Genomic DNA, 22,899 nt, shown 5'->3' on the forward strand with positions numbered 1-22,899 from the left:
TTGTATTTGAACATTTCAAATATAGAAAAGAAAGCTTCATCAAAAAGGCATTGAATAAAAACAGCAAACGAATGCATTCATATATCTACTGGTGGTGCTGGGGTCAGTGTGCATGGATATTCTGTAAATAGAAGAGCGGATATCATATAGCCAATGTTTAAATAGTTTGTTTATAGAAGAAAATATGAATAAATGAGTTTGTTGCTAAATAAAATAGCATCGAAGACATAGTAATGAATGAAGTTAGACAGATTTCGCCTTGAGTGTGTTCCTGCAGAGGATGAAATGTAGCCTGTTTTGCAACAGAGAATGGCAAAGTTATATGAGGAAGCACAGCTCTGGCTCCAGCATGATCAGCTGTCTCAAGCTTTGCTCTTTTTTCTTCACACTTTCCTCTGCTGTGATTATTTCTTTGCCTCCTTGTGACCACGAGCATCACCGCACAAACTCAGATTATGACCGATGTAGACTAAAAGAGAATTATATTTAAATAAAAATATTTTATTTTAAGGCTAAAACAACTAGTTGATTAGTTGATTGGCAAATTATGGATGTGATATTAAATAGGATATTCTCAAAGCAGAAATACTTCTGTCTGGAAGGTTGGTCAGACAAAACAAGACATTTGAAGATGTCACCATGTGCTGTAGGAGATCATGATTGACATTTGTCACCCTTTACTGACATTTTATTTGCTCAACAATTAATGGATCGATGGAGAAAATATGCAGAAGATGAATTGATGATGAAAACAACCTTTAGTGGCCTCCCGATTCTAGTTTCATCCTAAAATACCTTGTTAAAATCATCGAAACCTACAGTAACAAGAATGGAAGAATCTCTGGTGGGTTAAAGGAGGTTGTGACTGCCACTTTTTGGATCTGAGATCTCCAGGAATCTGATCTTTAGATATTGTCTATGAAATACAGCGCATTAAGAAAATTTCCACCTTTGTGTGTAAAGTTGTCTGTTTCTGTGTTTTCTTGCTTGAAGCAGATGCCCCACGGTGACGGCCGCCTGTCGAGCCACAACATGCCCTCTCAGTATCGCATGCATTCTTACTACCCAGCAGCGACCTACCTGACTCAGGGCCTCGGCTCTGCCCCCTGTCTGCCACCCCTTTTCAGCCTGGACGACAACAACAACAACAACAACAACAACAACAACAACAACTGCTCTGAGACCATGGCAGCCTGTGAGTGGCACACAAAAACACTCTCTTACACACACACACACACACACACACACACACACACACACAGACAAACACTTCTCAGGGCCCATAAAGTTTTACCCAGACTTTATCAACACAGTGTGGTTAAGTACAGTCAAGGGAGGACTGCACTCAAGACAAGAGTGCCATAAAATTTATAAGATGAAATTAGTCTAAAGTGAAGCTTTTTTAGTTTTACTGTACTTACTTTTACTTCAAATGCAGAACTCTGTATGCATTTCTGACTCTACTTAAATTCATGTGTTTCATCAATTTCCTATCTGAGAATTTACATGAATGAATAAAAGGAAGAAAAGTTCTTTGTACTCACCTTACTGTTATCTTTTCTGTGTAAAGGATGACAGAAAGCTCATCTTTTGGCTATAATTCACAGCTATCATGAAAGAAGAAATCGATTTTAAAACAGCCGCTCAACTGTCAAAGACCTGAAGGTGTAGCTCTGTTTCTTTCCATCATGTTTAAAGATGAAGTAGATCTGATCTCTGATTTCTGGCACTCTTCGCTACCAGTCTCAGATGGGAATGTCAGCTGAGCATGGCTGCTGACGATAGTTGCCTGGATTTTCTGCCTTTCACAGTACCTGTGAATGTGGGTAAATCAGATTGTGTGTATTGCTCAATATGCTCAGTAAAGTATAAGAGGAACCTGAAAGAATGCATGTAAGTGCACGATGAGAGAGAGATAAGAGGGAAGATCCAGCACAGTGCAGTGGGGGAGAAGCTTGTTTTAGTGCTCTTCTGGAAAGATGAATAAGTAATGCTTTGGTGCAATGACTCACTGCATTTAGAAGCCTATTTCAAAAGTACTGTGAGAATACCAATCATAAATGGCAGCACCTGTTTCATAAATGTCACTCACCAATTGCAGACATTAAAAGTAAAAGTTAAACAACATCAACAAAACACTTTTTTTTTTATTAGCCCCAAAATATGTCACTGCCACAACGAAACAAACAGTTGTCTCAACCTTTGACCAGCAACATATTAAAACAGGACACCATACCTGAGAACAAGTTTGCAAAAGAAAGCGTTTATTAAGAAATATTACCAAAATGAACCAAAACTATGGGAGTCTGGAGGCCTGGCCGAAATGAACCAAAACATGGAAAAAGTCTGGGCCAGCCACGCAGCGGTCCAGAACTTCCTTCCCTAAACTAACAAACAAAGCCACATAAACATGACTACCAGACCTCTATCCTCAAAAGAAAACAAAACACCAACTGAGGACAAAGACAGACGATCTAAAAACCGTCAGGACTTGCTTGGTCTGTGGAAGAAGAAGAAGAGCTCTTTCTCTTCCACCCTCCAGTTAATATGGGGCAGGGCTCATTGCCTGATGAGCAGCACCTGAGAGAAGGGAAGGAGAACAGAGGAGAAAAAAAGGTCAGAGCACATAACATTGTAAGTTATAGAAGGATCTTGCATGCTCATGTATGGGCTGCTAGTGCTGCGTATGGCATTTGCTTTATAAGTGAAACTAGCCAGAATGAGTGCAAGAAATTATCTCATGTTGCCTATCTTGGATTGAATGTTGCACATTTGATGATCAGTGAGTCAGTGAGGGGGCAGATTGATTATTAAGTTCAGAACGTCTGTAGGTGGCGCTCTTTTCTTTGTCTGTGCAGCCATGGTGGAGGTTACTGCTTACTACTATTATGCTGCTCTCACTCGTACTTCTTTGACTTTTGGACAGTCTGGAGTTCATATTGCACTTCCCACTGATGAATCTGTCACACATTCAGTAGTGCAGAGATATTTTTCAGTTATGTGAGGCCATATTTTGTGTAAAACTGAGCTGTATTTTTCTTGTAATTAACCAAGGCTGTATAGTGTTTTGCCCTGGGTTGTGATTGACAATGGGTATGCTCTTTTAGTAATGACATGTCTTTCTGTTTGGAATTGAATGGGAGTGAAATGTCTAAGAGGCTTATTAAAACCATTTTTAAAATTATTTTGTAATATATGTGCAGAAATGTAAGCACTGCTTTATTTTTTACTCAAAATACAGCAATTTGATTATTGATCTTACCTCATAGCGCAGCTCCGTAACACATGTACCAAGAACAAAAAGGTCTTTTTTTCAGAATTAAAAGATGAATCTGATTTGTTATACAGCAGTGGTATTGTATGTTTTAGCTCATTTATAAAGGACATAGGGGAAGAGCGTGTTCACTACAACATCAACATCCTTCTTTAAGTGAAATACACTGCTGACACCACCAGCATCGCAAACCTCAAGACCCCCACATCTTCCCTCATACCTGTATTTGTTTATGACTTTCACCTGTCCGTTTCCTGTGGTCCCACGTCAGCCTCCTGCCGTGAATTGCCATGCTTCATTACAAGATAACAACAGTCTCAGTGGGTGGTCCCACATTTGGTGTCGGCTCAGGGCAGGCTCCAACACCAGAGAAACAAACTGCTTAAATCAGTCTTTTTCATTAAAGAGTGATATTCCCTTCTGTAGATTTTAGATTTAAATATATTAAATATTCGTATTATTATTTCGAAATGTTTTATTATGAAGAAATATCATCAGACTTAGCTGAGCAACCATAGCATTAATTACAATTAGGAAAAGACACTACCCTTGTTTATTACGATGAACAAAACTCATCAATCTCTAAGGAGCTGGTGAGCGACTGACGTTTCAAGTTGAAGTTTTCCAAATATACGTATATTTGAAATTACTTCTTGTAACCTACTTGGTAAGACGGTCTTACAGTCTTTGGGAATCATACTACAGTATACTATCAAAACTGATCATATACGATAGGACAGTGATAAAGAGTCTTTTGAGCATCTGAAATTATTTATGTTGAAGTAACCCTCTTTTATACAGTGCATATTGTAGACCATGAACTGTGTCTTATACTATGTGAGAGAGGGATCAGATTTAAGGTCTGCCAAAGGATGGATACCTATAAAACAATTTTCAGCATTTTGTGATATACAAAGCCAAGAGTGGAGCTTTGTTAGAGATGTGATTCAGTATTGTAGTGTCAAAGAGTCAGTCTAAACATTTGGTGCCTGCTTGGTACAACCTCTACCAAATTCAGAGTGTGGGTGTGAGTCGTATCTGAACAGGAAGCTTCCACCGACTGAAGGTGAACCCTGTCACTGCAGAGGAGGCTTTTTCCAAGAGTCCCTGTGTCTAAGTAGTGTGTAAAAAGTTTTTGATGCTAGCCTTCCCCATTGTGTACCAATGGTGTGTGAGTGCAAGTCTCGAAATGTGGCCTTGATGTTGTTCCAAAGCTCATTCATATCTTATCAGCTCAGTATAAATCACTCTGCAGGGTTATAAGCATGTTGTTCTTGTTCTTGAGCATCACGTAATGAACTTTGTATCTTAGGTAATGTGTCTGCAAAAGTGTTTCTCTGTTTCTTTTTCCAAAAGGTTTTGTACTCGTTCGTTTTTCATCTGAATTAGTGTATATCACATTTTTTAGCTGCTCTTATCCACAGTGACATGCATATTTAGTTCCAATTGAAGCTTAAATGATTACTTTACTGATTAAATGAACAATCAAGCAAGAGAAAATGAATCCCTCTTGTAATTTTGACACAAAATTACCAAACATTCTCTGGTTCGAGCTTCCCAAATGTAAGGATTTTTAAAGATAAAGAAGAAAGTAACAAGACAAGAAAGTAATTTAATCAATTAATCCGTTCACGTTTAGTCTACAGTGTGAAAAAAAAAACATATCTGCGCTGATGTCTTCATATTAAATAACTAAACTACTTGTTTTGTTCAACAGTCTTAATAGTACCCATTAACAGTACAGTTCATTATCAAAGAGGACAAGATATTGCAAATATTCTCCTTTGAGAATCTGGAAGGGTTAGGGTTATCAATAAAACCACTAATGTTTGATCAGTATTTTGCTCTGTTGGTTAGATAAAACAAGTAATCTGAATATTTCACCTCGTACTCTGGAAAATTGTGGTTGACATTTCCATTATTTTCTGTCTATTTTCTCACTATTTTCTGACTTTTAAAGGAGAATAATTGACTAATCAGATTCAGATTAATTGATGATTAATTGAACATCGCAAAAACAACTTAAGTCAGGAAGGTAAGCTAATATACAGAATATTTAATTTGACATTTGCTTCAGCACATTGAAATTCATCCATGTCTCCCTTTAATCCTTGAATTGTTTCACTCTGAACGAACACGTTGTGCACCTCGGGATCCGTCCATGAGGAGGAAATAGCTGTGAGCTCTGAGCCTACCTGCCCTCCCCTTCTACCTGGCTGCCAAACAGTGCCCTGTCAGATTTATCTCCCTCCCAGGATAGGGCTAATCAGTTGGCCAAATACAGAGATCCAAATAACCTTCAGGAGTGGCACGCTGTCCTTTCCCCCTCCCCTCCTCGCCTCCTCCTCCCCCTCTTCCTCCCCCCCTCTTCGCCCTCCCTCTCCGCAGGCCCCGCTGTCTCCGCAAAATTGCCTTCTGGAGTTAGTGAGCGGGAACAGTTAAGATTTACAAACAATGATGAAGCTTGTCATGCGTCTTTCTCCATCCGTCACGGCGGGCCGGGCGGAGCTGTGGGTAGAGCCGTCCTGGTGTTCTTCATAAAAGCCAGCTCTCTGTGAAATACGCCCCCGGCCGGCCTGTTTACTGCCCCGCGCTCGTCAGCAGCACCGCCGCCGTAAATCGCCGAGCGGGAGGTGACAGCGCAGTCCATCAAACTCCCACCCCACCTCGCTGCCCTCCCAACATCTCACCTCACACTGCCACCCCCCTCCATATATACACATACACACACAAAGACACACACACTCACACTGTTTCTCCACAAACACCCGCCTCACTTCCTCACTAAGATCTAACCGAGGAGGCTCAGATGAGCTGCCCCATAAGAGTTATGGCTGTTTCAGTCTTACAGGAGACAGCTTCAAGCCGAGTCTGTCGGTGTTTATGTTCTTTCTTTTTCGTCCTTGTCTGGACTTTTGCAAAATTCAAAAACTTTGCAAGCTGTCAGCACAGCAACTTTCCGTTCACGTACGTCTTACTTTTTTTGAGAACAAGATTTATACTAAAGTCAGACCTTAAAATCGAGGGCCGCTGTGCCGGCTGTATGTTTGTCTGTTTTGTTATATTGGTGTCAGCACGGAGCATACAGTAATTTAAATGCAAATCAGATTGTTGAGGTATTGCAGATGTTAATCCTGCTAATCGATAGACCTGTGTGAGCCCATTAAGTTAGAAATCCATTACTATCTTTCTAGATGATATTCTATTGATTTTTCTTGCTTCAATCTATACTGCACTGTACACCAAAGTGAGTTACTGCGTATAAAGTCTGTCGTTTCAGGCTCTCCGCCTCCTCTGAAAAAAAAGAAGGAGTAAAAGAACGACAGAGAGATTGGCGTCAGTAAGTTTCTTTGTTTCGTGTGTAAAATGGGCTCTGCCTGCTTTTAGATCAGATTACTTCAAACTTGCACTTGCTCACACCCACGCACTCTTTTACACACACATAAACAGTTAAGGAAGTCCTTTCAAACACACACAATGCCTGTATGTGTACACACACTCGGGGCCACACTCATTCTGGAGATGTCAAACAGGCCTCTCACTCTTTTGGATTTATTAAACCCAAAACTAATCGGTACTTCCAACCCAAGAGGTGACCTTTTCAAAGGAAGTGCTGTTTCATGTCATGTAGCAGCAAGAGTTCATTTCCTTGGTCACTGACATGCTGAGAACATCACTCACCTCAGTGCATGTACTCTGTGTTGTTCTGACTACCTTGGAAAAGCCAAGGCAGGAATAAGACTGTTGGTTTGGATTGTGGTGTAAGGTTTCTAGCTTGATATCGTATCATCAAGTTTTAAGTACTTTACAGGTACACTATGTAATTTTTGGGAATACATGTTAATCAGAAGAGAAAGATCTTTATTGACTGAATAAACAAAATAAACAAATTGACCTTAAAGGACAACACAGTTTCATATTGCTGTACTTTGTTCATATTTGACAGACCCAGGCACCTTCTAACATTGTTCTCAGGACCTTATTATCCTCAGAAATAAATAAATAAATAGAATAAATAAACAGCTTGTTTATTCAGTCATGGAAAAAATTTATATTTCTGTGTTATCTGTATTCATTAATAGAGTTTGACTTTCTTCTCCAAAAACTACATAGCGCCCTTTAAGTTGCCCATTGAATACTGGTTTGAATGGTTCGACGTGTAGTTATGATCAGCTGCAGATTTTTAAATACATTTTAATAATTTCAGTGCTATTAATACTATGTTACCTAGTATCTAACCCTTCTAAAAGAATGTGGCTTTTCAACTAAATGTTGCAGTTTTAAAGGAATGACGTACTACTCTCTGACCTCCCTCTTGTAGGCTGATAAACTCAAGGAAATATCTTAATTTCGGTTGCGTTTTTGTTGAGGCGGTGACTTGATTCAATCTGTAAGTAAGAGCCAGCAGCAGAGAAAGTGTCTCTGCTGGGGCCCGTCAGGCCACTGAGAGCCTCACTGAATGTGTGGCTGATTGAGTGTCTGTCCTGGCACTTGGTTACAGTGGAAAAGTCCTGTGTGGCCTGTCAGAGTGTCCTCCCCACCCTGCTGTGCTGCTAAGTGCCCCGATAGCCTCTGGGACTGTGGATGGGCTAAATACCAGTGTAATTGTCTGCTCGGGGCACAAACACCGTTGTAATGTGTTGTACAACACCACCATTAACACAGGCCTGGGGCTGTGGAGACATTAAATGGCCAGGGCTGTGTAGTTTATGTCCTCTTCCCCTCACTCTCTATTTCTCTCTCTCACTTACACATACACACACATACAAAACACAAAAACACAACCTCTCACACTGTCTAGCATTGAGGGGCTTGAAATGAAATGAAGTGTGATTCTGTTGAATTCTGTTTTATCTTTGACTGTTCTTTGTGCAGCAATATTTAATCATTGAAGGTAGTATGAGTTGATTCAGTCAAAGGTCCTATCTGTGAAGGCAGCATGTGCATGGCAAAGGACTGATTATGTCTAAACTTGTTATATATATCAAGAATTCGTTATTTTAAAATGTAAATTTTAACATCTTAAACATTGCCTTGCTATTGTCCTGATACTATAATCCAGATAATAGAGGAGATGATAGAGTTTAATATGCTTAACTAGGCATATAACTGCCTGCAATTCAAAAAGCAGACACAGTTTGTGTGTAGACTTTTTCTCTGCCCTGGGTTTGGCCTCTTAAGCTACACACAGGTTGCCCTGACCGTCTAATTGTAGGGGTGACAATCAAAGGATACGATTCACAATACGTTGCCCACGATAACAATAGTATCACGATACAGAGATGCAAAGACCGATACATTACAAGACGATCATCTAGCGATACATCAAGATAACTGAAGAATACAAAATACCCCTAAAAATGCAGATTTATTATGCATTTATTCATTCCATACGATATGATATATTGCTGTATTGTTTTTTTTGCTCCACCCCTATCTAACTGGTTAAACTTTTTGGGGATCGGCAGGCGCTGAAATTACAGTGGGACGCAGTCGATGAAAAATGTATTTGATATGTATGTTGCGATCTACAGATGGCAATGTGTATTTTTCTAGAAAGATGCTAACATTAATATTAAAGAAAGGCAGTAAATGAATAAGACAGTCTTTTCCTTTAAGATGCAATGTGCGTCAATAATACAGCAATTAACACAGCATTTCTTATTCCTAACCACTATAACTGGAATTACGCTATCTAATTAGACTTTAATATGTTATTTGCTAATTTGCTGGGTTATATAAATTTACATTTTTTACCTAACTGATCCCGACAAAAATGAAGCCTGCATATAAACAAAGGAAATGGCAAAAATTAGCAGATTTACAGTCTAACATTCTTGGAGTAATTATCTTACCTGGAGAGTGCTTTGATTTAAATGAATGTCCGTCCACACTCATAAAACAATTCTAACATTCGAACACAGTTCATCACAAAATCAGCACATTTACTGCATGTACCTAAATATAATCTGCATATACAATACTTCATACATGGATACTCACATCTCTACGCACATATAAAGTGGATGTTGTTTTCCTGATATCTCTGTATAAAACAAACTTGGTTAGTGACCCCCCCCCCCCCTTACCTAATCATGCTCTTGTAGTCACTTTCCTCACGTTGTCCTGTGCAGCGGCAGCGGCTCAGCGTGGATTGATAAATGATGTTGCCTTGGCAGCTCTCTGAAACAGCTGAACGACTTGGATAAACACATATGGCAGCTTTAGCACCCGCGGGAGGCGTCCTTCTTTCCATAGCAATATATTTCACTCTTCCTGTGTCCTTTACTTTGGCATTTTTCTTACCCTGTCGACTCACAATGAATCTCTTGTTTAAAATGTAATGATAGGAAAGTCCCACAAATATTGATCGGCCGCCTCGGCTCATTATTGCATATCCATAACTTTTCGACAGATCGTGTCAAAAAGCCCAACGATAGACTGACAGGCCATTTTGTGAGTTGATGGGGCACAGTAGCCGAAATGGAGATTTAACATAGGGACGAGGGCTGTGTCACGCCTCTCCGGCAGTCATCTTCACCGGGGACAGATTGGTTAACAATGCAGGAGCAAAGGTTCCTCACTGCTTAATTAGCCTTTGACCCCGACACTGATGCCTTCTGTCAGTCTGCATTGGCCCTTCAGCTCCATAGCAAAGCAATAATGAGCATTTAAGTGTTTTCTGACCCCCTGTAATGGCTGCATCCCTTTGAACAATTGTCTCAACAGCTTTGCATTTGAGAGATGTGAATGAGAAATATGTGAAAGATTGAACTTAGCACAAAATATAATGAATAGTCCTTATTCACGATAATGCAAGAGCTATTATTTGACTCTTTATTTAGTTCTCTGATTAAGGTGTTTGATGTTGCTTGAAATTAGTAGTAGCACAGGTTTACTGTTAGAGCTGTAGTCACAGTTCAACTCAACTCTTTAGTGAAAAATGCATTTAGTTGGATTCAGCCTAACCTCAGTGAATGAAATCAAACCAAATGTGAGGAAGGTTACTACAGTTTTAACACTTGCCTCACATGAATAAGAGCAGGTTTCTCTGGTTGCGTTCACACAGTAACTGAAAATACCACTTTGGATGATGATTTCCTTGATGTGACACAGATTATCAGATGTCCAACTACGTCTCCTTGAAATTATGTTTGAAACCAATTTCCGTCCAGATTACGTGTTCATGCTAGAGGCCTGGCTGTAGGGACGGCATTGGCGGTTGGTCCACCACTTTTGTCCAGACTGAAATATATCAACAACTATTATTGATTACCATGAAATTCTGTGTAGACATTCATAGTACCCTGAGGATGAATCCTAATAACTTTCGTGACCCTCTGATTTTTCTTCTACCACCACTAGCAAGTAACAAATTTTACTCATCCAGTGTGAAAATGTACTTTATTCGACAAATCTGTCGAGAAGTATATAAACTTAATTTCTAGGAGAAAGATAGCAACTTCAATGGTATGTTGTTGAATGTTTTTAGCTCTGCAATGTAGATAATGACACATAAAAATTAAGTTTTTCATGAGACGCCGTTGTTCATTTAATGCACTTACATCAACAGAAAAAAATGGATACAATTAGTTTTTAAAAGCCTTGCAGATTAGGAGTTGGTCTAAAAAGTCTGATATAAGCAGTGATTTGAAACTGGGGGTGAAGGTCTGCAGTGTGAACATCAGCTGAGTGGCGTAAGCCTCCACTGTTCACTGCTTTGTATTTAAAGCCTGCCTGCCTTCCTGCCTGTCTGCTCTTTGACTGAGTTTTCTGGGCCATTAAACCCTGCTGCTGGCCTGATGATGAGGAGCCAGACGCCCATATCGTTTCTAGAGAGGGGAGCGTCCATCTATACAAGGGTCGTCCTCAGTGGGACACTCATGGGACCCTCTCAAACTGGCCAGGGACGTATTTGTTTAGACACAGCTCGTATCATTTTAATGGGAGCCATTTAATCCCAGGTCAACCTTGTCATGTGACAGGCAACTCTTCATTCTTAAGATTGAATTTTTGTTCCCTTGATGATGGCCTCCACTAAGTGTTCTTGTCCCTGGACAACACTGACATATTCAAACAGTTGATGTAGTTGATTGTTGTTTTTTGGTTACTTACAGGTTGTACATTGAATATTGTGACATTGAGGAAATTATATCTGCTGAAGAAGAACTTGATGGTTGAAAGCTGCAGAACAGACTACCGAATGATGATGGAGTTAAGATTGTTTTGGAAAACTTTCACACTCAATGTCACATTGGATTTAAAATCCCTTTAATGAGGTTTAAGTGAAATAATAACTTGCACCCAGGTGCATAGCAAGTGTGTCAACATAATGAATTTCTCATTCATTAAAGTTACATATGTGACCTGTATGTATAGCATGTATTAATCTGCTGCTTTAACAGCCTCCACTCATCTCTGAAGACTGGAGCCTGGCTGTGTGACTGTTATGGACCTGATGTAAGATTTCTATTAATTGGAATATAAAGGCCTGTCCAATATCAACAGCTTCACCTCAAAAGTGCACAAAAATACATGTATATCCATATACCATGTGTTATAGAAAATACAGAGCTGTTTAAACGATAAGCTAAAACGATCATGATTGATTATTGTCTTCATCATCAGTTATTTTATTCACAATCATGGCAAGTTCCAGTATCTTAAATATGTGGATTTGCAGCTTTTCTGTTTTACATCATTGTAAATATTGTATGTTTTGCTTTTAGACTGAGAATGTCTGAGAATGAGACATTTAAATGAATTGGTATATTTTGCTAAAAATAGTATAATGATAACAAATCATTATCATTTTGCTATGTCAGTTTATTTCTGAATTTGTGAATGGTTGTTAGATTTTGAGTAACATCCGCTGCACGCATATTTTCCACTAAACTGATTTAAAGTGAATATATTTGCAGTTGTTCTTTCATAGTGCAGCTCTTCTAGATACTTCAGCAATTTACTCACATCACTGCAGTTTTATGGTGAATCGTGAGTGTGTGTGCGCGCCTGTGTGTGTGTTTACTTAAGTGTTATCTACCCCTATGACCCTTGTGTACGGTGGATGAGTGTAGAGTATGAAACCCACAGAGAGAGAGCTTATCCCTGCTGGATCAGACTGAATTACCATCTCCTCTCACATCTGGGCTTTTGTTCCTCTGTTTGGCAGCAGCAGAAATGATTGCACCTTCATTCACTCCCTCCCTCCTTCTCTTAACAGGACAAGTGGGAGGTTAAAAAAGCTTCCTTTTGTTATTCCACACAAAGACTGTTTAATAGTTTGGAAATCTTATATAGAGTGCTGAGTGACTGGGAAAAGGGCAAAAGTTCATTCAGAAGAATAAACTCTCTTTCAACATCACCAGCAGGTAAAGTCTGTGTTTTGTTACAAACTGCTTTTTGTACACTGCCTGAGCTTTACATCTTACATTCAAACTTCTCTTAATATGGTTCACAAGGAGATATGTAGCAAGTGCACTTATTACCACTCACAACTGTAACATACAGTATCAGAAGAATCGTGCTACCACAGCTGAAAAAGTATAGATCTCTTATTCTTAGATTGGTTCAAGCAAGGTTTAGTCACATGGGTCGACTTTCAATTTTGAGACAGTTTCCAATACTACTACGGACTAATTTTGGTCTGTAAATGTGATTGATACCCATCCATACATGTATAAATAGGAATGCAAGGAAATCCTGTGATCAAGAAAAGTAGAAGAAAAACGACACTAAGCGACACTATCTACAAAGAATGTAGATGAGAAAGGAGGCGATGCAGAGGGGCGAACTGAAGAACTGTAGTAAAAAAAAGTTTCTGAAAAACTGACATGTGATCTCAACAACCAGCATTTACCCAGCAGCACAAGTGGAGCTTTTGGCTGGAGTCACAGCTCCTGAGCAGTTTGTTTGTAATTATTTGAATCCTTGTGATTGTGTCAGTATAACAATGTGTAAATGATTGTAAGGTTTCTATTATAGAGAGATGGGCTAAATGATAGCATTGGAGAAATCAAGGTTAAGACAATAAGTAAGTTATTATACAAAATGGTTGCAAACTACATCAATAATGGAGCAAACTAATGACATTTAGGGCTGAAATGATTACATTAGCCGATTGATTAATGAGGGAATCGACAGACAGGTGTAATTAATACAAATTTTTCATGCAAAAATGCCCAACATTATGTGTTGCCAACTTCTCAGATGCGAGGATTTGGTGGTTTCTTGTTATATCATCATAAAATTAATATTTTTGAACTTTTGGATGGACCAAAGAAGAAATTGCAAAGCATTACTTTAAGATCTGAAAACTCTTTTGACAGTTTACTGACAATTTTTAAACCAAACCATCGATATATCAAACAAATACCAGAAAATGTAATTGACTGATAATAATTTGTTAATTGTTTAATTAGTGGCAGCCTTCTGTCATTAACAGGTCCTCGTTGGCTAATTGAGAACAAGGCTTTCTGGTGTTTCAGCAACATTAATCTGTATTAAACAGGAGAGCAGACGACAGCAGCGGAGAACATGTGTACGGCAGTGTGTCGTGATTTAACATCTCCAGTGAAACTAACACGTCCAGTTGCTTTCAGCCTTTAATTACATCATAGATTTCCTGCTGATGAACAGGCTGAGAATTAACAGTGAACGGGCTAATTCACAGCCACTCTCCCCCACCCACATGCTGTTATTGCTGTACAAGAAGACCGCTGAGGGATAAAAAAGAGCAGGGTGCACTTAGCTACACAAACATTAGTATTAACGATTGGGCTGCCAGTTTGGAATTGGTGACAAACTGCAGACGGGCAAAAATTGGAGTCCGAAACCAATCAGGAAGTTAATGAGGAGAAAAATTACTCCTCCTTTCCCTCCCACCACTGCTGAGGAGGAGAGAGAGGGATGGTGGAAAGTGAGGGATGAGGAAGCATGAGGGAGGCCAATCAAATTAGAGGATTCTGGGAAATGCTGGACATCAGCAGTTGTTTGTGTTAATGTTATCCTGATCAGGAGGTTAATCTGAGTATATATGTGACAGTCCATCATAATCAGAACACGTAAAAGGCTTTGAGGGAACTTGACTTTTTTTTAGGGTTCATCTGACATTGGTGGTTGTCAAATATCTTTAAAAAACAATGAAATTAAAGATTGTTTTATTTTAGTTTAAAAATCGCTTTTTTCTTCCATTGGTCAGCTTTCCTTTTAGGGATCAGTTTGTTTATTCTCTTATAATAAGGGCTGCAACTAATGATTGTTTTCAAGATTGATTCATCTGCGGATCGTTTTTCTGATGAATTCATTGATTAAAATTTGGCTTATTAAATGTCAGAAAACAGTGAAAAAATATCCATTAATTTCTTAAAGTCCAAGAAGATGTCTTGTCTAAAACCCAAAGTGATTCAACTTTCAACCAGAATCCACCAAGGTCCAACAGTCCCCTTTAATTTAATCAAATCCAATATCAAGCTTGATAGCCCTGTATCACTCTAAATTTTAAATCTCTCAAAACTACTTAACCTTAATCCACAACAAATTTTACTCACTCATAGATACCAGCATACCACCATGTGCCAGATTTTTCATTAAGATCCATGCATCATTCCCTGAGAAATTAAAGAAAATGTCCTGGATCCATCTCTTATTGCACCAAAAGTTAATGGGGTCTATTTTGGGCTGAGACCCTCCTACATCCAACTTGGATGAAATGGAAATTGACACACAGGTGAACATACTTCTTGGTGGAGGTAATGATATGAAAATGAAAAAACAAGCAAACACTCAAATGTTAAGTTGAATTGGATTTTGCTTAAAAAAATATTACTTTACTACTTTTTGTTTGTAGGACTAGCTAAACTCAAATGTCTTGTTATGGTTGTGAACTTGTTTACTTATTCCGTGATGAGGTAATTCCTGATGTCAATAAGATAAGACTGTATTTTATTTAGGAAAAGTTCTTGTATCACTGCTTGTTTTCAGAAAATACTCAATTTTTGGTTCTTTTGTTAAATAAAATTAGGAATTTTTTTTTTATTAGCAAAACGTTCCCTTATTCCTCAATGTAAGGCAATTAAAAAGTAGGTATCAGGTATCGGCTTCTGTTATCGTTTCTAGAAATAGTATAGAAAAAAGTCAAATATTATCTATCCCTAGCTAGGATTAACACTTATTAAAAGGCCGTAAAATGATGACGATACCACTGAAGAATCAAAATATCTGAGCACAGAAACAGCATCCACTATTATTATTACTGAAAAATAATAGATAAATATATCACTTTATTGTAAACCTGATAACATTTTCAGAATTGTTGGAAAAGAAGCCTGAAATGATTCGCTTGTTAATCGACAACAGATAGTCAACAGAAAATGAATCACACGTATTTTGATTGTTTTTAAAGGTTAGTAACAAACCAAACAACAGATTGCTGTTAACCAGCCTAATGTGCACTGGCCTCACAGTGTTATTAGTGTGTGCAGTAGCTGTAGACAAGTGTAAAATGGGTGGTTGCACATAGCTCTCATGTTAACTGTAAAAGATCTAATGCTTTTGCTTTGTGTTCAGTGTCTTCCCTTTTTGCTGACTGATTCAATTTGCTATAAATCCTAAGCTTTGCTAAGAATCATTTTACTGTACAGTCATATTTATATCAGGCCAATACAGCACTAACAGAGAGACCATTTATTTTGCAGTGCCGATGATACCGCTCTGCTGTTTTGTCTGTCTCACTATAGTATTTCTGTTCTCCTTTTTATTTACTCGCCTTACAGTACGCAGACATTTTATATTTTATGTGTGCTGCTGTTCCGAGGCAATATGAATTTATCATATTAATGACTTTGAGGAGTATCCAAGAAAAAAGATTTGTAGCTCAATACCTGAAAGAGAAGTGAAAGACTTGAGGTTTATTTATTTTTTTCCGAATGCATAAACATACTTCATCATGGTGAGACAACAATCTAATGTTTTAAAAACATTTTTGACCATATTTATGTTTTAAATATGTTTTATTTTATGTTTTTTACCATGATATATGGAGATACTTTTTTATGTTATTTTGAAAGAATGATTGTGACATTATTATATTATTATATTTATTACATTTTAAGCTAACATACATGCAGGAAGTAAAAAACAAGCTAGTTTTGAAAATGACCACTTTTTGAATTATCCTCACGCAAACACATTTTGTCACGGCCCAGTTTGTGGAGATGTTGACATGTTGATCTCGCATCAGGGACCAGATGTAACATATTCTAGTGTTCCCACAACAAAAAAAACACGATAAATAAATGCATCGCTTTGACTGAGAGTATGAATTCAGCCCTCATCACTGCCAAAACCAGATCAGCTCACAGTTGATGTTTTCTATGTTATCCTCTAATTCGTACACAAACAATCAGGATGGCGAGTAAGAACACAAGAACATCGAGCATCTTTGATGGTGATGGACTGCAGATATGTCCTAGATTATAAAGTCAGTTTTGAAGGTATTTGGTCTTAAAAATGGACAAATAGACGGATTCTAAGCTTGACCTGATGATGGCAATAGAGGAAATACTAGGATAAATTACTTGGAACCCTGAATGTCAATATTCTTCTCAAAGGCATTCATCTTATTGTACTTGGAAGTGCACATGACTATTGTATGTTTAAGGGATGAAAACACAAAATGAGAAGCTCTCTGTCCAGACCTTGTTTGAAGTAGCCATGACTGTTGTAAACAAGTGTATGAGCTGACCTCCTCTCTGTCTGTCTCATCTCTGCAGCCTTCCCACCCAGCATCAACACCACTGTTCACGACTCCACCATAACCTGCAGGTCCATCAGCTCCCTGGTAAACGCTGAGATCCATGCTGAGTGTGAGGCCACCAGCGGGACCCCAAACTTCACCGTCAACTCCATCATCCCTGATGACGCCACCAAATAAACGAAGCTAAGGATAAAATTATTCGACAAAAACATTGTGAGATCAGTTGAGCAAAAAAAACTTGATGTTCCTGCAAAACAATTTCACAGTTCTCTGTTGCAGCTGGTTTCCACACTGTATTACACACTGTAGTTTAGAATACAAGTCGTTTTCATGATTTTAGTTCATTTTTAGTCTCAAAGCTGTTAAATCTTCTGTTGAAGGCAGTTCACCGGCTTAGAAAGTGCCTGGAAAGTTAAAAACAAATGTACAAATTCACAAATACCAACAATCAAATATTTTTTGAGAAACATTTGGATAGATCCTCTGTAAAGATGATGTTTAAGATGACTAAACATACAGTAAATACATCTATTGATTATCAGTAATCAAGATTGGAGCAGATTATTCAAACTAGATGGTGAGTTCTTGTGTGTTTGTACAGTTGTACACTTGTTTTTCCTGTTAAGAGATTGACTGTTAATGCAAACCAAAATGTTTTTGATTTCCAAAAAAAGTGACGCAGTGTACAGAATAATTTTATGCAAATCCTTTCTAGCTTACAGTAAATTTGAGCAGTGCAGTTTTCACGCAGTAGCAGTCATGAAGTGTTTCTGTTAACAGTGAATGAGCAGCGATTATTTAGATATTAGTACCTTTGACACTATTGAGCAAAAAAATAAATAAACTGGACGCACTTATTTAGCAAATGTTTTTAGAAAGGTTTTTCCCAAAAAACTGTTTTATTGTTTTCTTCCTAATCAGTTGGTTGACATGCAAATACTTTTGTAGTATTTGTTTTAGTTAATTTTTGGTCCAGTGACCCATTAGACAAAGTTGATCCAGGCCCAACCGAGCAAACATTGATTCAGTGATTGGCAAGTTGAAAGATGTCTAGATGTTAAGTTTAAATTTGACAACATTTTATGAAAAGTAAAAGTTTTTTTCCCTTTTTTTTGTGAGTTAGTGAGGAAAAGCAATGTTTCACTGTCCTCTTTGGTTGTAAGGTTCAGGTGTAACCACACCCAACTAGGATGTGACCCCGACCTAACGCACCCCGTAGTACACTTGTACATCACTGTAGCGAGGAGAGAAGTTCAACCATTGGAGCTCAACAACATAAAGACCTTAAGAGTGTTAAGCTACATATAATTTCAATTGTATGTATATATACATTTATATCGGCAGAAAAAAAATGGTAATGTACATTTCTGCAAACTACTGATGTTGAAACTTTACATTTGTTTATGTTGCAACTTAATGTTTCTTTAGGTCCAGTTTTCAAATGTATGTCACGACAACGCTGTTCTTATGGTCTGGTTAGGTAAACACGCGGTAAGGATTAGCAAAAGATCATGTTTTGGGTTAAAGTACCTGGTTCTGTCACCACAAACACGACTGGAAATTGTCCCAACGACAGATGCTGAAACGCTGTCTTGAACAGTGGTCTGTTGCTTGGCAGCGCTCTCGCCCAGCTGTATTGTACCACAGCCACCAAGAAAGTCAGCTTATATACTGTACATGTAATGTGAACATGATATGATATGTAGAAAAGTGATGTGATACATTTGACACGCACAAATTGAACATGTACGAGGTTTGCAGAAATGTAATATGCTAGCATTTTGGCGACTAGGGCTGGATAGGAGCGACCTAGATTTGTAAAAGCGGTCGCCCAACCAATACTGGATTTTTGAGGCCGATATATAGATATTTTAGAGTTTAAAACTGATAATGATTCGTCATAGTTTTATTCAGGAACACACAACAAACTTTTTGATAAGGATTCCTTTAATTAGTTTGTACAGAATTGTGACCATAATGTGTATTTGTCAGGATATTTGGTGACATTTTTTTCCTAAATGACCTCAAACATATCTTTGGCAATTCTGCACAGCAATCTCTTGTTAGTCATCAGCTCACACATATATACTTACATTAATATATCTGCAAAAAGCATAATCAGCCTGGATGATTTATCGTTGTAGCTGCATTAAAAACTTTAAAACTAAATTTGACCTAGATTTCACATCATTTAGAAATTTAGAAACCCATATGATTTCAAAGATGCTTAAAGTGCATGCATTTCTCCTTTTCCAGTATAAATAAACGTGTCACTGAGTTTCAAGTAGAGAACATTCTGACGGCGTCTCCTTGCAGGACGTGCGACTCGAGGGTTAGTAGGGAGAAAAAGGCAAGCGGGCAGGTTGGACATGAATCATGTTTCCCTCCGTAGAGTTGGCGCGTGATGAGCACCGACTGCTTATTTATGGCCCCGATCCAGCGGCATCGTTTATACCAGAGAATTTGCATGTCTATTGTATATTTAACCCTTTCAGGCCAGAAGGTCTGCTGTGCACACGGGTTGCTGTTTACAGCTGTTTACACACTTTGGTAAGGCCTTGTGGATACAGCAGAGGCTGAGGTGCTGAGTTTGTAGCAGTGATGTGTAGTACTGAGACGATTAGTTTTGCCATTTTGATTAGTGAAATGCTTTTTAAGCAAAAATGCAAAAAAAAAACAATGTATGCTTTCAGCTTCTGAAATGATAGTGTGCTGTTTTTTTGTCACATTGCCATTTATAATTGTTTTCTGACGCTTTATAGATCAACACACCTATTCCTTAATTAAGCCCAATAACAAGCTTTAGTTCTTTTTTACTTCATGAACTAATGAAAGCATCCCACTGTGTTGTGTGTTGCCCACTTTTGAGTTGTGTTGTTTAAGTATTCATTAAAAAAAACAAAAAAACAACTCAGATGAGACTTTGCCAACTTCTCTGCCTTTGTGAAGCTGACTAGTACACTGCTGTACTGTATATTGTCTGTATGTGTTTTGTGTTTTATGGAGATTCATTTTAAACTGCATGCTTTGAAAGTGTTTATTTGTGTTTGTGTTTGAATAAGACAGCAACAAAAGTAATTTGGAGACTCGGAGTTTATGTCGCTACAAGTTTTCAGGAAATAAAAACGCTCTCAGTGATGGAGTGTAAATGTGATGGTGTGCTGGAAACAACAATATAAAACAGACAAAGAAAATTACTTGTATTTTCTTTCTGCTGCGCTGTGGGAACATTCATTGGATTCTGCCCCATCTGTTGTAATCAATAACGTGACCATCTTGTTTTTTTATGAAACGCACTTACTCTTAATTTCATCCACCAGTGGTTTTAGAGAGAAGAATGTGGAGTTACCTATAAGACTTTGACATTATAAATCACCTCTTGAGACCAGATTGTACAGCAGTATCGATTGATCCTGATATATCACAGAAATTTACTGTCACTTCTGTTTTCAATTAAAGATACAATCAGTCAGATAATGACTTAATTGGATTTTACAGAAGATTGAGTTTTATTGCCCCGTGCTTTACGAGTTTAGTTAAGGAAGGCCATTTTATCACGGTTGTCAGGGGCGAGCGGCTGCCGCTGCCTTGTCCTTCTGTAGCTGCTGCTGCCCTGTGTACAGCGCAGGGGAGAAAGTGTCACAGGATTGGTTTTCCTTGAGCTGCCACCGCCTCCATGAATCACGCCCTCCCATAATAGATAAAATCTTCTTGGATCCCACCGTGACACCTCCAGGTGGAGTGATGGCCGCTCGATACAGACAGGAAGTGCGGAAGAGGACGCTGTAAGCTCAGAGGTGGAGAGGGAAACTTTAAACCGTGTAGGTACATTCGTACCCGAGGATGAAAGTGTACGACTTAAACCAACATTTTCAAAGTGCTCATGAGTATTGCAGTGTAGTGGTGCAGAAGTTTAAAGTAGCAGAAAATGGAAATACTCAAGTATAAGTACCTCAAAATTGAACTCGAGTGCAGTACATGGAAGCAAATTTACTTAGTTACTTGTGACGCACTATGAAACAAATCTAAAAAACAATGAAGGCAAACGGGGGAAATATTTCAGCAGCCCTAGAAAATATTAAAGATACTTGCTGCAAAACAAGTGAGCATCATTTTCACATTGAGAACAATTTTAGCCTGTGATCTTTTGACTATAACTAAGTACAGTTAATCATGTTATGTAGCTAAATTATGGGCCACCTGTTGAAGGTCACTCCAAGCTAATTGATGGCAGCATATCACCAGAGTAACCGCTAACTGCTGCTCACTGTACTCTTTGCTGCAGCTATTCTTTACTGTAGCTACTACCCGCTAGTCAGCTCAGTTAGCCGTGCAGCCATCCTGTCTCATAATACCACGTCAGTCAGTCAGTCAATGGGAAATCTAGCTGCATGGTCAACTGAGCTAACTAGCTTAGAGCAGCTACAGTTAGCAGCAGTTAGCGGTTACTCTGCTTGGGGTATGAAATCGACAGATGTTCAGTTCTTACATAATGCACCTTTTAGTAAAAGATCTGATATAATTACTACATAAAGTTATCCCTTCAGTACTTTTTAAAATTCTGACATCTCTGTATGTTATCAGGCCGTGGACAGAGTTGACTCTCTGCCCAGTGGCTGAGGATCACAGTGCTGTTTGAAGGACAGGCAGAGCTCCCGTCATAAACGTCCAGCCCTGAGAGCCAAGCACCAATAAACAGGCTGAACTAGACAGACTAAACCAACTTAACAGCCCGCTGTGACGCTGCTGTGCATCCACAACTAATCTGAGGACGTTACCCGTCATGTGTCTTTACACCGACGGGTCACTCCTCTCCTGACAAATGTTAAAGACTGTAGTAAAAGACTGTTCGTATGATCAGGAAAATCTTTCTAAAATGAACTCCATTCAGTAAAATTGACTATGACTGTTACACTGTTCTGTATTATATTATCAGATTATTTTAATTGATGCATTGATGTAAAAGAAGGATTTTATTGTTTTACTTTCTGAAAATGGAGCTATTTTTTTTTTTTTTTAGCTTTTTCTTACAGGGAATCAACTTATTTCATTATTGATCAGTCTGATTACTTAATGAATAAATTGTTTGGCTTGTAAAACTGGATTCTAAAATAAACTTTTATCAACACTAAAAGCGCTTTGCTTTACATTTCTTCCTTTGATGGCACTTATCATGTAATAATCATGCTACTTGTTTCTCCAAGCTCATATTTTATAAAATGTCGATTGACTGATTTAAAAAAGAGGCAAGAACTGTCAAACACAAGCTTGTATAATGTTGCGTCTAATTCAAAAATGTAGTATAAGAGCTACTGATTTTTTTGATATACATTTAGTGATCATAGTAGCCCTCAACTTATTCTTAATATTTGTATGGGCCTTAAAAAACACAGACTTTTCCTTTTTCCCTGGAGGCCGATGGTTGCTGACTGATGTTCAGTGCTTTGTAAAAACGTCTCACTAATTCAGTTGTCCGGCTAATTCCTCTGTAGTAACTCAGTGTCCCGCCTCCCCGGGGAGACTTAAATCAGCGTTTCTGTGACAGGACTTCTGAGTGGCAGCAACGCCCCCAATCAGCACCTAATAATAACCCCACTCAGCAGAGGTCAGCCACTCCTCCAGCTCTGAAGAGGCCCTGCTGGAGGAGCTTCCTCTGCTTATATAAACATGAGATCCAAGATGTGGACTGATTGAAATGTAAAGCAACTGCATTAACACTGATTAGTTAACTAGTTAACACATCATAATTTGCTGTGTCATTAAAATATCCTTAAAAAAATCTTTAAAATCAGACAAAATCAAGTTTTCCAATCAAGGCAAAGACAAATTATTTAAAAGACCCAATTGTACTAAAGCCATTTTTTCTTTT

General features: G+C 38.4%; 1 protein-coding gene across 2 annotated transcripts in view; it reads left to right on the plus strand.

Moving 5' to 3' along the window:
• The window catches only part of dmrt1 (doublesex and mab-3 related transcription factor 1), a 30,738-nt gene extending 10,570 nt beyond the window's left edge, over positions 1 to 20,168 (plus strand). The window contains exons 4-5 of one of the 2 annotated variants that reach the window (XM_084360533.1): positions 994 to 1,195; positions 17,047 to 20,168. In XM_084360533.1, the coding sequence (XP_084216659.1) occupies positions 994 to 1,195; positions 17,047 to 17,207 (363 nt within the window). In that variant the 3' untranslated portion in view covers positions 17,208 to 20,168. The remainder of the gene's footprint in view (positions 1 to 993; positions 1,196 to 17,046) is intronic. The other variant, XM_084360534.1, reaches the window with a different exon arrangement.
• Positions 20,169 to 22,899: the final 2,731 nt, after the last annotated feature.

This window comes from Pagrus pagrus, assembly GCF_965226575.1.
Source record: "Pagrus pagrus genome assembly, chromosome: 8".
Lineage (NCBI taxonomy): Eukaryota > Metazoa > Chordata > Actinopteri > Spariformes > Sparidae > Pagrus > Pagrus pagrus.